A 17,472-nucleotide genomic window follows, 5' to 3' on the forward strand; every position below is an offset into this window, starting at 1 on the left:
TTTACTCATGGAATTACACAATAACCCTAGGCATTATTATTTCCTCCATTTTGCAGATGAGGAAACTGAGCACAAACTTAGCAATCTGTCTGAAGTCACGTAAGTGGCAGAGCTGGGATTCTGAGACCCTGACTGGCAAACAGAAGGCTCATTTTTTCAGAGGCTGTTGTCTATGGACTAAATATTAAGTTTCTGTTTTTCAAGAAAAGGACATAATGGTAGAGGAGTAACAGGCCCACTCATGTGTAATAAAGTGACTCAATGGCCACATCTACCCTATTACAGAAAATCTAACCTCCATGGGAATCTCTAATGTATTTATTAAATAATCTAAACAAAAATTTATTCGGTGCCAACTCTGTTTAAGCATGGTGCTAGGCAGTGGATAAAAGCATTCTGATTAGAATGCAGCCCATAAAACCCTTTGGATACGTCAAGTACATGAGCTAACATTTGTAGTGGACACTCCAGCTTCTTCTCCAGCATTCTCTGTAATGTTCACCTCTGAACGGCATCAGGCAGTCCAACGGCTTGCCTGAGCTTCAGGAGTGGGCCTCTGATCAGTAAAGCCAGTGTTGGTGAAAGTCCCATCCCCCTTGCCGGAATGAGTGGCTCAGGAAGGGGCACAGACACAGTCTGGGCTAATGAGATGCAAGGAGTAGTTCGTTAGGGAGTTTTAGGAAACAGTATGCTGTTTCTTATGAGAGTTTCCAGGAGCAGCCCTCTTTCAGTTCTCCCATGTCAGAGAGAGATCTGCAGCACACTGGAACTGATGGCAGCCAACTGAGGCCATACAGTGAAGCCAGCATTGAAGGAAGTGGACCCCACAGAAGGCAGAGCAGTATAAAGAAACTAGTTCTGGATGCTCTGATCAAGGTACTGAGTCAAACTCACTGACAGACTTCCAGTTATGCAAGCCAATAAGTGTCCTCTGTTGTCTGAGCCAGTTTGAGTTGAGACTGTTATTTACAACTGAACACATCCTAATAGATGCCTCATTCCACCTACAACAACTGCTTCTTTCTTCTCTGAATAGGAAAATCATTTTAAAATCACATTTCTAGCCATGTTCCCAAGAAAAATCAAACCAGAAAACCAGTTCTGATGAGGAGCTGTGCTCACACCCACCAAGTCCCCAGTGTTGTGTAAAGTTTATTATTGCTACTTCAGTGGGTTCTAAAAAAATCAGATTTAATCCCCAAAGAACTCTGTGAAGTTAAAGGGAGACTAGGCTTGAGGGATAAGTAGCCCAGAAGGATAAAACTAAAGTATTGACTTTGCTAGAATAGACTTTTTCTATGATTATAGAAAAATCATTATAATTCTCTCTGTACATTCTTATTACTCATGAATACATGAGCACATGGACCTGTTGAAGGGAATAACTAATGGACTACGGAGAGAGTTGATATGAAAATATAAGTAAGATGCATATTATCTAGATTTATCTACAATAACAGTGTTCTATCTGCACATAACCCTTTCTACCCTCAACACACACCAATGATACACCTCTTTACCTAAAGTATCTAGTTGTCAAAGGACTGAAGCCCATGTCATACCAAGTGAAGACATTAAATTGTAGTGTTAAAAGCACTACTGTAGTCAGTCTCCGCTATATTCAAAAATTCAGTGTCATAACTTCTGCACTGGCAAAGAAATGCAGTCTTCAGCATTTTGGCGTCATAAAATCCTTATCTTGATAATCGATGTGGGTTAAATAATGAATCCAGATTCCTATAAAGCCTCAATGTGTCCCGGGTCCTGTTCAAAGAAATGCTAGCCAATGTTACCCCTTAGTGTGAAAGTACCCAACTGCATGTGTTTAATTTTAATGGCACATCAAATAGCCCACCTAAAAGAAGCATATTGAAAATTCTAGCAGGCACAAGAGTTCTATTTGCTAAAGAGTATTATGACTATAAATTTTAATGAAGTTCAATTAGATTATAGAGAATTTTCAAATATTTTGACTACCTTTCATTCTTCAAATAAAAAAATGCATAGAGATCTCTTTTCTCTACTTCAGCATACACTTTCCTACTCTATCAGAAATCAGTCATTTAATTAGTAAACACTTTTTTAATTATTAAATATTTATTGAGTACCTACCACATGCCAGACATTAAGTTAAATGACAGAGATACAAAAATCAGGAAGGTGCTATTCTTGCCCTGGAGATCACAGTCACATATATAACTGAAGAAGAAATGTGAACAGCGCTATCTACAAGTAAATGCTAAGTGGCAAGAAAGCAGAGAGAGAATAGGGGGTTAGTGTTTGATCACGCCTAAGAGTTAGGAGAAATGTCAAAAGTAACTTGAAAAACAAGTGACATGTGAACTGGGCCTTAAAGGATATATAGGAATTTCAGAAAAGGTGAAGTAAGAAAATGACACGGAAGTGTACACATGTACAAGATATTCAGAAAATCAGTATGACCAGAGAAAAGGGTAGGAGAAGGACAGAGGAAAAGACTAGTCTGGAAGGGTCAGCCAGGGCCTCACATACCAGCTGAAGCAAGTTGAACTTTATCCTTCTGGAATGATGGAAAAATACGAGAAATTCCTAAACAGGGAAGTCATGTGCAGTTGCAATATACCAGATGAATCTGGGATTTTGGAAGTGAAAATGAGAGAAAAGACCATTCTCTAGAGGCCTCGTGTCTTTGCACATCTTACCAATAAGCCACTAAAAGCCTTTGTTTCGGACTTTCCTTTCAAGAATGTTTGTAGCAGGCAAAGTAAAGAGATGGTTTCTCCATCCAGAGCAAAGGGCGGGCCCAGCATATTTCCAGTGTAACTATTTGGGCTCCCTAAACTCGAGATTCCTTTCCTGTAACTCAGCCAACTGCACGTGCAGCTGTCAACTGTTCCATTCATATTGTCCTGTGAGAATTGGGGCTCAAGGAATTGGCACCAAAAATGCTGATTTTCTGGCTATAGCCATTGCTTTGAGAAATAAACCGTCCCTTGTTATCCTAATTTCAGGTTAACCCACTAGCTTACAAATAGGGTAAAATCTCACAGTTCTTGACAAGAGACAAGTAGAAGCTGCTGGAATAGTTCAAGCCAAAAATAATGAGGACCTTTGTTTGCACAGAGCCAATAGGAATGCAGCATCAAACAGGCAGGCGTTGCTTAAAGCATGTCAAGCATACCTAGAAGCTGCAAATGCAGATCTCAAAGAGACTGTCACCGACTAGGGGCCCAGAGGAACTCAAAGGTGGGTTTGGAAGCAATTAACTGTTTTTCAAGTTGTTTCTTTTCCTTTTGTGTGTTAAGGAGATGTAACCACCAGCCATCCTGAAACTGACCAAGCCTCACCACCAGAGCTATGCCCGTGACCTTTGCCTTATCTTTAACACAAAGATCTCTCCAGGAGGAGCTTAGGCCTTATTATGTGGAAGCATGTTCTCCAACTGAGCCTGTGCAAGGGAATACCCACCGCTCCCTTTTGAATATTCATTCCCCAACAGAAATAAAAGTCCCTGCTTTCCTTTGTTCAGGGACGCCATGAGTTTGGAAATGATTCCTCATGGCCTCCTCTTTGCTGCAAATACACTTTACTTTGTGAGACAACTTCCACTGGTGTAGTCGTATTTAACTCACCAGAAGGCTAGCCACTTGGTTCGGTATCAAGACTAGAGAAGGAGACTGAAGAGACTGAAGGAGATCTCTGACAAGATGGGACTGTGAGGGAGTAGGAGGGGCTTTTGTGGAACTAACTTCAGAATCAAAAAGGAAATATGTAATACATATCCATACAGAAGCCCCTCACCTACAAAACTACACCCAAGATGACTCTCCTCCTTTAGCCAAAGGCAAATGTACTGCTCTGGCCACAACCTGACCTCAGAGACGATTTAAATACTAAACATCATTGGCTTTAGTGCAACTAAGGTAAAAACAGCCTCAATTAGGAAACATCTTATACAACTGCTATAACTGTTAAGTGATCATTTCAAATAGACGTAAATCAGTTGCCTTGAAAACCCAGTCACATTTCTTACCCAGCAACTCATACAGAGAATTCAGAATCGATTTCCAGGATTCCCCAGCTTCTCTCCCAGCGACATCTGCGAAGTGTGCCGCGCTGCTGTAGACGTGCAGCCTGTCTATGCACTCGAGCACGAGGTTGATCATTCCCTGGGAGATCAAAAAAATCACCAGTAGAAACTGTGACTCTGCTCACAGACAAAATACGCGAAATCGATTTGAAAAAAAAAAAAAGCCTGGCTTAAAGTAAGTCTGTTAATCATAAAGAAAACTGAGATCATTTATTCAAAGGACGGGAAGAAACACACTTGCATGTGTTTGAAAGAAAATGTTCTTGAAATAATTCAAGCAGGTTTTAAATCCTGAGTACTATTCTCAAACAGTAGCAGAACAATATAAAAATATGTACTTCATATTTATATTTGCAAGGTTTAATACTAGATCAATGAATCAGTCATAACAGTATTCTCTTGTAAGTAAGTGACGGGGTTCAGAGTATGTCACCCCAAAATATGCCACTTGGGCATAAGGATTATTTTGAGCTGAAGGCGATTGAGTAAAATCAGACAAAAGAGAAATGCTCTGCCCTTCCCCTCTATCAGGAAGGGCAGGAAGTTTCGTACTCAAGGGAGACAATGTTGACTCTTACCAGCCCAGAGACTGCACCAGGATAATCTACATCACAAACTTTACTAACTAGCCCTTATCTTCCATTAGTTTCCCCCATATATTACCTTCCCACAATTTGCTGACCCTAGAAGCTCAAAATCCCTTCCTTTATTTTGTCACTTCTCTACATATTTATTGTTCTTTCATTAAGATGCTCTATAAGCCCAAGTTCTAACCACTCCTTTGAATTACTCATTACTGAGTACTCCAGTGTATATGCACTGCACACATTAGCAAACTTCTATTTGTTTTTCTCTTGTAAATCTGTCTTTTGTCAGTCTAATTTGCAGGGCCCCAGCCAATGTACCTAAGATGAGTAGAGGAAAAAGGATTTTTTTCCTCCCCTACATAAGCATAAGAGCAGATCCTTAGAGTAGGCATCATGATAATCATCATTATTATTATTTTTATTACCAAACTGAAGATCTAATAAATTAAATAAAGAAAAGCTCATGAAAAGATGTCTTTAAAGCAAATCAAAAATGCCTTACAGAACTTTGTAAGATGCTGTCTAAATTTGAAATTACGCTTTTATGATTATTGCTAGACCAAAGTTGTCAAAATGAGGCAAAGTACATGAAAGGAAGAGCTATAAAGAGTTGAACTAATCAAATTATCTTATTTCACACAGAGAATTCAAGAGGCACAAGGGACCTAAGAGCATTTCTAAGTCTCTATCCAGATTGTCTTATATGAGAAACTGAAAACAAAATTAATCTAAATCAATATTTTCAATTTTCACAGCCCAATATTTCATTTTACTTTTTCTAGACATTACACAAATGCAGTACAGTCTAACAATTTGGTATACGCAAAAAGAAAAGGTCCCAACCAATACTCCATGTTGTTATTATTGGTTTATGTTGACATCTCCTGTGTTTTCATGCCTTTAGGGTCTCCAGATAGGTCCTTTCTTTTGTATACACAATGAAGAAGTCCACAAAAATTAATGTCAATTTCAAAGGGCTTTTCATGGAAAATTAGGAAGCAGTTTTAAAACTAGAAGAACATAGATTTAGGAATTGTGGGAACTCAGCAATGTCCTCTAACCTTTTTTCTTAGACATTTTTACTCAGAAAAATTCATTATTCCACATACAGGGAGCATCCAGAAGAGTGGGAACACTTGCTGAGCTGGCTTGATTTGCCAAGCTCAACTCTGACTCCTCCCACTGAAACTCTTGAATACGTGGTCCCGGTTCTGACACTAGCATAGGAACATCGGACATATCACTTGGTCCTTCTGTTATCCTGTCTATAAAATACGGCGCCTGAGCCATTTTTAGCAGTGGAACTTTCGTGAAATAGAATCATACCTAGAAATTTAGTATAAACACAAGGAAAAAGTGGGGTTTCTCTGTCCAAACAGGGAGCCTGGAGCTCCGCCTCCCCGGGTGACCCTCTCTTGGGCAGATCCCCTCCCCAACACAAAGCTCCCTGTGGGTCCTGAGGCACTTCCCGGAAGCCCCGAAGAACCTGCTCAACAGTACGAAAACCTTTGTGCTTTCCAAAGTCTGTGTTCATTTAGACACTCAAAGATTCTGTTTTTATATAACTCACGGGAAGCAAACTCCAGTACAACGAATGATGAGTATAGAGGCTGAGCAGACAGTAAGATAAAATGTCCTTTTCTAGGGGAGTGAAGAGTTTCATCTTTTAAAATTAATACTTACTGATAAAGAAATAAAAATAATTGCAGGATTCCTCTGAGGCCTGGTTCCCTTGTACAGTAGTAGACCTGCTCATCTATATCTCAAAATGCAAAGATATCAAAGGGAGAATTTTCCCCAACCAAGAAGTTGTTTTCCCAAGACAAGGACAGAAAAGAAATGAGGGTTGGCAGAAACTCACCTCTTCCTGGAAGAGATTCTGCCGATTCTTCAGAGCTCGCAATCGGTTCTGCTTGTCTTCGTGCTCTAAATGCTCATCTGGTGGGTGGAAGTAGCCAATCAGGTCCTGCAGGCTCAGACTTACGGACTCTATAGGTAAGTCGACTGTGGAAGGCTTCGCTTTTTTGCTGAGAGCATCAAGGCCCCTAAAATAAACAGCAACCATTTCTCTACATCAATGATTTACAATTTTATTATTTTTTTAGTTTATAGATGATTTAAAGCTTTATTCTCTCTCCCTATACCCCTGTAAAAGGAACATATAACAAAGGTCCTCGTTTTCCTTAAACAGCAATAATTAATATATTTAAATGAGAAATTTTATATTTTGTCATGTATATATAGTGCTGTATTAGAAACACCAGTATCGAGAGAAACTCACCTAGAGAAAAACCCAAAGGGCCTAGAGGACCCATGCCTATAAAATCAATGGTCTAAATATTTAGAAACCAACTGATTTTCATTTTAAAGCACTACATACTTTAAGGTTTAAGATGCAACTTCCCAGATTCATAATTCCGACATATACTTGTTCTGTTTTGTTTAGTTTATAGAGAAGGAACTGTTAACTGCTATGCTATCACTGACTGCCATTCTGTTTAATTCCTGCCAGTTTAAAAATATATTCTAATGATGTTAATTCAGAAAATTTGCTTATTAATCAGGAAACAATATGTTAAAATTCTTTTCTATTATCTGAAAGAAATGTACTTTAAAATCAGATTAAGAAATATCACCACATTGCATTTTCCAGCCTTTGAAGAAAAACACTACTGACATGTAAGGATGTTAATTTGTTGAACTTTTGGAGATTCTGAGTTTCGAAACTCATCGCACTGAATGTATCTGGAAAGAACTTTAACACGTGGTGTTTGTAAATCAAAGTTATCCTAAAATAAAAAGTTTATTAAAAAATACACAACAGGCACTATAAAAAAATGGGAGAAAGCCTATACTATAGTTGATACTATATTGTCATATTAGTCATGATAAAATTTAATGCATAGAAATATTATACTTCTTTTTCTGCCCTCTGCATCAGCACAATTGTATGGCAAAATTTTATTCTGAGGAAACGTTTCTAGCTAATTATCTGACTGTATTGGAATTTATATTTTAAAAAACAATAAATGCCTTATAAAAGAGATTTAGCTTATCTTTGAACTTTATGATGTTCAAAAATATTATTTAAAATATCATTTCCATAAAGATTACCAATAATTTTGGAATATTTTACTTCAGCTTTTTAACAGTAGAAATAGTAAAACTACATGACTATTCTAAAGGTTTTACCTGAAATTCCAAATCAATTACATCAACGGAATTCATCTATTACCTAGTTTATCATCTATATCAGTTTTTCTATGCCTAAAAACAACAGAAATGACTTTTCAGAAGAAAATTATTTCTCTCCTTTAAAACATTCATATGCAATGAAATATTTCTGTTCTAAACATTTTATTCCATTAACTCTAGTTGAATCGTAAATATATTTATAACAAACTCAAACTCAACCTTCATCATACTAAAGTGAATGAAATTCAAAAGTGACCCAAGTATAACATCTACATTTCAAACCTGAAGAGAAACAACAGTAAATGTCAGTTTTTAGGTTACTGAGGTGAACATATCTGCTATCAGAATTGTAACCAGGTGGAGGGCGGGGAACTGGAGGAAGGTGGTCAAAAGGTACAAATTTCCACTTATAAGATAAATAAGTACTAGGGATGTAATGTACAAGATGATGACTATAGTTAACACTGCTGTATGGTATATAGGAAAGTTGTTAAGACAGTAAATCCTAAGAGTTCTCATCACAAGGAGAAAAAAATTGTTCTTTTTCTCTTTCCTTTTATTGTATCTATATGAGATAATGGATGTTAACTAAATTTATTGTGGTAATCATTTCACAATATATATAAATCAAACCATTATGCTGTACACCTTTAACTTCTACAGTGATGTGTATCAATTATATCTCAATAAAACTGGAAAAAAAATAGAAACATAACCATTCAGTTACTTTCTAGAAGAAGCTTCTTGTCAGACAAATGCTAACGAAGACTCCAAAATTATTAATTATGCTAAATTTTAGAAATTCTATCTAATATAGAGATATTTATCATCTTAATTTATCACAAAAAAAAATGAGGAAAAAATAATTAGGGGAAACCATATGTAGCAGAATCACACTATGTCAGAGCAAAAATTAAAGCCATGAATTCCATGTCTACATTTTGTAATTTGAAGATTAACCATATTACTACCTAACAAACAGAGCTTCCTCCTTTCTCTCATTTACTTCAAAAATACATTTATTAATATATTAGAGGAAAAAAAGGTTTTATATATATATTTTTTGTAGTCCATAAGAATAGAATCCCTTCCCCTATACACAATACAATGCAAAAACACACACACCCCACCACCAGAGATAGACCAGAAGGATCACAGAAAATAAACTACATGAGAAAAACACAAATGAACAAAAACTAATTGATCTTGAATTTCACTAAGAAGTAAAAATGGAAAGTCTGAGTATACATTTTTAAAATGAGGCTCTTAATAGTAAATAAATCTACATTAATAAAATGAACAATTAAAAAATAATTTACTTTGAAAATACATGGATGCAAATATTGTAAAGATATTGAGATTTTAAAGACTTTTGGTGCATTCATGAATGACAGAAGGATCAAAGTATTTTACTTAAAATAATATACCGTTTACAATATTCTGTAATTATGTAAAACTTTTCAAAGTTTCTGAGATATATTAAAGAATTGCATAAATTCAGGAATTCTAATAGTTCAGTAATACTAATGAGCATATAAGTAAAACCCGTATATATAGAAATACATATAAACAGAATGGATAGAGTTAACTAATATAACTAACGGGCGAATACTCTAGGAAGAAAAAAAGAGAAAAGAAACAAAAGCCTAACTAAATTTAATTTTGGAAAAACTAATACACAATTAAGGTCAGTTAAGTGCAAGAGAAGGAAACAGACTCATGTTCGTTCATGGCATTTGTTAGGTGGTCACATGGGAGAGAGACACTGTTAAAAGTAGATGCTAGATAACTCAGGAAAAGATGGCATTTGATGATGGGTTTGTAACAAGGAAGAAATCCAAAGGAGAAAAAAAAAATCAATACAGTATTTAGCAAAAATATCCTAGACTACATTCGCCAGGGGAAACATGGAATCTCATCTTGAAATAAGAATTGTATATGTCATTTGCAATTTGAGTTGCTTTTGGCCAAGATACAGTAACAGGAAAAGGATTTACTCTCTCTTCTGAAACAATGCCCCCCTCCCAAAAAAAAAACAGAAAAAATATTTGGGAGCAAAAACACATTTCAAGACACTGGACATCAAGGAATACAGAATAGTAATGCCTGAGAGTCAGGAAACAAACTAAATGAGTCCTGCAACTGTAACAGTTTACTGTCTTGGGGGAATTTCTAGGCCATGGAGTAGAAAGGGGAACCCAGGTGAGGCACAGGAAGATTCTCTGAGTTGAGGAGATGTTGCTGGAAGTCTGGGGAAATAAAGGATGCCCGAGTTCACAGGACACTGTACCAGAGAGGAGAGAACTGCACAAAAGTGGACTATGGAGAACTACAGAGGGTCCCCCTCAAATATCCAGCAAAGTGCTGATCAGCACACACATGTGAGAAAACTATCCAAGGCAGAGAACAGGACTCCCTGAAATGATTAAAGGGAAGAGTAGCCGACCCTCACATGGGATCTGAAAGAGCTCCTCTTCCCATCAGCCAGATTGGAAAACCTCATAATTCATGGGGCATCAGGTAGAGTAGACAGATGGTCGTGCTTCAATAGTGGGAAATAATTAGCCCTAGATTAAACACTGCTCTGCTCCTGCCCCAAAATCCTAAAAGCAAGATCCAAAAGAATCAAACTGTTCCAAGTAACTTAAGTGCATCCCAGAAAAAACCTCAAGAATATGTACAGGAAAACAAAAATATCCAGCACACAACAAATTCACATTGTCTGGCAACTAAACAAAAATGACCAGGTATGTAAAGCAGCATAAAATACAATCATCAATAAGGAGAAAAATCAACTAACCAAAAGAAAAAAAAATGTCAACCTAGACTGTTATACCCAGCAAAAATATTGCTTAAAATGAAGGCAAAATAAAGACATTTTCAGATGTACAAATGCCAAGAGTCCATCTCCAGCAGACCTGCCCTATAAGAAATGTTTAAAAAAAGTCTTTTAGGCAGAAGAATATGATACTCAAAGGAAATATGGATCCTCAAAAAGGAATAAAGAGCACCAGAAATGGTAACTATATGCACAAATATATATTTTTGTTCTTACTTAAATCTCTTTAAAATCTAATTGACCTTAAATAAAAATGTAGTATGAGTTTTGTAATATCTATAAAAGCAAAATGTATGACAAAAATAGCACAAAGACTGGGAGAGAACTATACTACTGAGATGTTCTTATACTATCCCTGGTGATAAAATGACCTGAAGGTAGACTGTAATAAATTAAAAATGTATACTATAAATCTTAAGCAACCACTAAAATAACTTTAAGAGCTATAGCTAATAAGCCAACAAAGGAGATAAGATGGAATCATATAAAATACTCAACTAATGCAAAAAAAGGCAGAAAACAAAGGAAAACAGACAAAGACTAAATGGGCCAAATACAAAACAAGTATAAGACGGTAGACTTAAAAGTACTATATCAGTAATCATATAAATATAATGGACTAAACTTCACAATTAACAGGCAGTGACTGTCCAATTGGGGAAAAAAAGCAAGACCCAACTACATACTGCCTAAAAAAATGCACTTTAAATATAAAGACACAAATAGGTTAAAAGTAAAAGATTTTTAAAAGATATACAACGCTAACACCAAGGAAAAAAGAGAGCCGGAGCGCTACATTAACATCACACAAACTAGATGTCATAGCAAATAATATTACCAGGGATTCAAAAGGGGATAATTTCATAATGATGATAAAAGAGTCAATTCATCAAAAAGACATAATCCTAAATTTGTATGCACTTAATAACAGAGCTTCAAAATACATGAAGAAAAAATCACAGAATTGCAAGGAACAAAAGGAAAAATCCAATTATAGTCAGGGATTTCAATACCCTTCCCTCAATAATTAATATAACAAGTAGACTAAAGATCAGAAAGGAAACAGAAGATCTAAGTAACACTATTAATCAAAATAGATCAAATGCACATTTTTTAGCACTCCACTGGATAAGAGGAGAATGGATGTTCTTTTCAAGTGCACACAGAACATTCACCAAGAAACAACATATTCTGCACCATAAAACAAGTCTTAATAAATTTAAAAGCATTCAATCTTACAAAGAATATTCTCTGACCACATGGCATTAACTTAGAAATCAGTAACAAAAATCTGTGGAAAATCCCCCAAATAATTGGAAACTGAATAATCTATTGGTCAAAAAAGCAATCAAAACAGAAACTGAAAGACAGCACATCAAAAAGTGTTCAGTGCCGCTAAAGACAAATTTATAGCACTAAATGACTATAATACAAGAGAAAGCTCTCAAATCATTGATGTCAGCCTTCATCTTATGAAACTAGAAAAAGGAGAAAAAATTAAACCCAAGGCAAGAAATATTAAAGATCAGAGTGGGAATCAGATAACATTTTTATAGTTAAACGTGGGTTATACAGGCATCCTATTTTATCAGGATACATATAATGAAGGAATTTCACTCAAATAACCCAGCTAAAATTTGAATTTCAATATGAAGCAGCAAATACATAATTCAGTAAGTACTTCCGCCACACAATCTAAATTTCTCATGTCTGGATCTCTAACTATCTAATCAGTTAAGCAATTGTTAAATTCTAAAATTAATCTTTCAAATCACAGACACTACTTCAAAAAAAAAAATGAATGTAGTCTTGAGCAAAGAACAAATGTGCTAAAGCAAATCACATCCAAGATGAATGATAGTATCTCAGTCACACAATGTAACTTATGCCACACCCTCACTACATTAAGTCTAAACACTGATAAGGTATATTTCTGACATTTAACATTTAACATGCATTTAACAACAAATAATCAGTTTTTTCTCTGGTATTAAGTAAGTTATTGCTTACCAAATGGAATCTCATTAAAAACACTACAGAAGTAACACTGTAATAAAAAATTCCCTTGTATTTGAAGAAGTCAGTAGCGACGGATATAATTAAATAAAAAATTTACTATTTTAAAGATTTATGATTATTCTCCTCAATCCTTATAGAACTGATTGGACTGTAGTAAAGAAGAACTAGTAGAAAGAACAAGATGGAAAAAAGCTATGTTGAATTGACTCTAAAATAAGTTATAACTTCCTATCACTAATTTTATACTGCATAAAAATATAAGAAATTTTATTTATTACAAGACATAAATACTATAAAAAGGATACAAAAATAAATACAAATAATACTTACAAGTAGTAAGTACAATATAAAAACCTAATGCTTACCCCATCTCTAAGCCTTACTCTATCTGATAAGGATTAGGGTTTAGATGAGGCAGAGAAATGAGATAAATTCTAAGGATATGATGAAGCTGAATGCTGTGTACATTCTTTGGTTACAGAAAAGTATGCACACAAGGGGCCGGCCCAGTGGAACGAGCGGTTAAGTGCGTGCGCTCCGCTGCCACAGCCCGGGGTTCGCCGGTTCAGATCCTGGGCACGCACCGACGCACCGCTTGGCAAGCCATGCTGTGGTGGCGTCCCATATAAAGTGGAGGAAGATGGGCATGGATGTTAGCCCACGGCCAGTCTTCCTCAGCAAAAAGAGGAAGATTGGCAGATGTTAGCTCAGGGTCGATCTTCCTCACACACACACAAAAAAAGTATGTACAGGGCCGGCCCCGTGGCTTAGCGGTTAAGTGCGCGCGCTCTGCTGCTGGCGGGCCGGGTTCGGATCCCCGGCGTGCACCGGCGCACCGCTTCTCCGGCCGTGCTGAGGCCGCGTCCCACATACAACAACTAGAAGGATGTGCACCTATGACATACAACTATCTACTGGGGCTTTGGGGGGAAAATAAATAAATAAAATCTTTAAAAAAAAAAAGTATGTACACAAATGCGCACACACACAGTGGGATGGTTTATAAAAGAAGCAGAGAATAATTATTACATGAATATTTATATAATTTTTGGTGGTGGAGGTATTTTTATGCTGTAAAACCAAAACATGATTTATGAGTAAACTACTATGAAAAAAACACTTTAAAATTCTTTTTGAAACCAATAAATTGGGAAAATATTTGCAATTTATTTACGATGATAGGAAACTAATATCTCTAACATAACAAAAGCTCATAACAGCCTAATAGAAATATCAACAAATAATCGGGTAAATCACAACAATAACAAAAAGTGAACAAATCTGGTTAACAAATATGAAATATACCCATTCTCATAATTCTCAAATGCAAATTTAAAATAATTATAAATATATATATACACACACACATACACACATATTATACATTTTTTCCCATCAAATTGGCAAACTTTAAAGAGATATATGATATCCATCACAGGTCAGAGAGAATATTGGTAAAATGTTGCCAGAAAGCACTTTGACCACAAGCTTGATTTAGTTTGTAGATATGCAATTGTTTCCATTATTAGGTGGGAAAACTTAGTTATTATAAGAATCACTTTATTTTCTTAACACAGTTCAAAACTCACAAAGTATCTAGGCTTCAATGCCCTCAATGTAAAAGGGAATTAAATAGGTCCAGCACAACGGTATCTTATAGAATAATCCTGACCCATAGCTATCAATTACAAGTTACACATACAATTTCTAAAAGCACATTCCTTTTTTAAAAGGTCATTTAAAAGAAAGGCATAAACTCATCTAACTAGCACTTCCTAATGTGTTCTGCTGACCTACCAAATTGTATGAGATTACCACGACACTATATTTTAGAACCGTTTATTCGTAAATCCAATGAGAATACTGAAATAAACTGTCAAACAAGCATAAAAATGAAAGAAAATGTACCTTATAAATCTATTAAAAAGAAAGACTGTGCTCCGGATGACTCGTGCTGTCCGTGACTCTTCATGCTGAGATCTAGATAAATTTAAACCATCATCCATGTGGCCTTCATGATGCATAATAGCCTATAAGAAAGCAGATATAATGCCATTACCCCCAACATTTCTTTTCCAAATGGGGTTTTTTGCTGATTAAAAATCCTTGGTGACAGATGCATTTCATAATTTAGTTTTCGGATGTTTTTTAAAACAGGAAACATAGGATATAAACTACATATTTTTAACACCCCAGTGTGGTCTGCGCATGACTCCACAATCAATAAATTTACATTTCTGCAGCAAAACATGAATATACACACTAAGTGGGATATATAAAAGCTACGAATAGTGATTCAGACATTTTTTAACTAACCAAGTTTTTATTCATATGAAATGACAACAGAAAGACAGTGTCAAATACGTAAAGATTTGGTGAACATACCACTAACATGCTTTTCTGGAACAAAAAGCAAAAGATTTGAAGACACTAGCTAACTGAGAAGTATATAAAAATTAGGAGATATAGATTAGGGAAGTCACAGTATATCAAGACCACACTGAATTCTCCCCATAATGATTAATATAGTAGATGATTCTAGAAATAGTAATAAGTTTACAGTAGAGATTTTAATTAGATTATCTCTTCTATGGCCTATAAAGTCTGTTTCACATGTTACTTTACTATCTTAAGACTCTTTAGCCTCTTAACATCCTTGTCAAACTATTCTAGAAAGGCAACTGTTACGTTAGCCCATGAGGGAGAATATAAATCCCATTCTGACTTTAATCCATGGTTAAGGAATGAGACAGTAGGGTACTGACTAAGAACCCTAGCATTACTGCAGTGGACTGAAGACAGGGAGGGGCTGGAGGTGATGAGATAAGTGATCAGGTTTTGTCATAGTAAGGAGACTAGAATTAGCATAGGAAGTAAGGCTCAGCCAGGAGGGGTTTTAAGCAGGGCAGTCACAAAGTCCGAGTGAATTGGAAAGAGCTGAGACTGAAGGCAGACAGACTGGTTAAGAGGCTATGGAAACAGCACACAGGAGGGAAGATGAGGGCTGAACTAGATCTGGAAGGATGGAGCAGAGGAAATTGATATGAGGTACACTCAGAAGATAAAATTGTCAGGGCTTGGTGTTTTATTGAATTCAGCAGAATGAGGCAAGGAAATTGTGGAAACTCTTAGTATTTAGTTTCCATACAACATATTTGAAAGACGTATATATGTAGAGTTTGGTTTAAAATGTTCATATTTAGTGTAGACCAGAAATCCTTTTATTTGCAAATATTTAAATTTATAATGAAAAGTATGTCATGAGGTATGCGGTTTTAAAAATTCATTCAAGGGGTACATGTATACAAAAAAAGGTTGAAGACAATTAGTTAAACTGGTTAACTGGAAAAATGAAAGGCTTTTTTTTTTGGCATTTACCATTTAAATATATAGAATGGGGAAATCATACCTGAAGAGTTTCCGATGATTTTCTGATAGGAATTTATTTCTATCTTTACAAAAATGTGTGTCTACACGTTGCCATTTCAACTTACATTTCTCCCATGACCATATATTATACTCAACTTTTAATAAAAGCTATTAGGAAAGTGATATTAGACAAGAGTTCTTGGAAAGTAATATGTGAGTTAAGAATTTTCCTTTGTTTAATTCTTTCAGTTCTTTTTGATTTGTGAAATCTATTTTGAACTTTTACCTTTCTGGTAAATATTGAACATAGAATGCAATATGGTGAATCCAATAAAATCACTATTGATAAAATGAAAAGCCTAACAACAAAACTCATATCTGGTATCACAAGCAACGATAGTGTTTACCCCTGAGTCTAGTAGTGACTGGAAGGAATCACGGAGGTGGGGTGCAGAAGGTGTTCCTAAAAGATGTAGCTTCAAATTTTCTAGAACCCATATTAAAAAAATTTTTTTAAAGGTAAAATTAATTTTAATAATATATTTGATTTAACACAATATAGCCAAAATATTATTATTGTAACATGTAATAAATATACAAACTTGTTAATGGGATATTTTACAGTCTTTTTTTCACTCTTTGTCTTCAAAATCCAGTGTGTATTTTATACTTACAGAATATGTTGATTTGACAGCAAATTATTATTGAAAATATTCGATTTGTTTTAGAAATCATGACATTTATAGCTGGAAAAGTACATTCACATACTTAAGTTGTTCCAAACATGCATAAAAGTTTTCTAACAACTTAATCAAGCACAAGCTTTTAAATTGAAATTACTTAAAATTTAACAAAACTAAAAAATCAGTTCCTATAGTGCTAGCCACATTCGAGCACCAAATAGCCACATGTGGCTAGTAGCTACTGGTTTGGCCAGCACAGCCCTAGACTTAATATCAAGTTTATGGGAATTATAAGGGACAGAGGCAATGGGAAAAAGAAGTTAGATACATCTAGAACATGGGACATTCTATAACTGGCCTGGATTCTTAAAAAACTCAGTAGCATGGGACAAAAATAAGGTAAGGAATGTTCTAGATTAAAAGAGACTAAAGAAGCATAAAAAAATAAACAAATCCATGAAACTTAATTGGATCTTGATTTAAAACGAGCTATAAAAGACACTCTTGGGACAACAGAGGAAATATGATTATGAAGAGAATATTAGATAATAGAATTATTATTTATTAGGTATAAGAATGGTAGTGTGGATGTGTGTGTGGATGTGCATATAATAAAGACACAAGGAAGAAGGAAGAGTTGGAGGGAAGGAAAGTAAATGTTGCAAGCTATTAATAATTGTTGAATCTAATAAGAGGGTATATGGATATTCA

The 17,472-nt window shown here is 35.4% G+C and overlaps 1 protein-coding gene across 3 annotated transcripts in view; it reads right to left on the minus strand.

The window, feature by feature from the left end:
- Nucleotides 1–17,472, minus strand: part of RYR2 (ryanodine receptor 2) — a 694,605-nt gene that overhangs the window by 334,800 nt on the left and 342,333 nt on the right. For all 3 annotated transcript variants that reach the window (XM_087431907.1, XM_087431906.1, XM_087431905.1), the window contains 3 exons: nt 14,618–14,739; nt 6,518–6,701; nt 4,013–4,148 (listed from right to left, as the gene is read on the minus strand). In XM_087431907.1, coding sequence (XP_087288033.1) covers nt 4,013–4,148; nt 6,518–6,701; nt 14,618–14,739 — 442 coding nt within the window. The remainder of the gene's footprint in view (nt 1–4,012; nt 4,149–6,517; nt 6,702–14,617; nt 14,740–17,472) is intronic.

Source organism: Ceratotherium simum, chromosome 6, assembly GCF_057802395.1.
Source record: "Ceratotherium simum simum isolate JZ-2026a chromosome 6, ASM5780239v1, whole genome shotgun sequence".
Classification (NCBI taxonomy): Eukaryota; Metazoa; Chordata; class Mammalia; order Perissodactyla; family Rhinocerotidae; genus Ceratotherium; species Ceratotherium simum.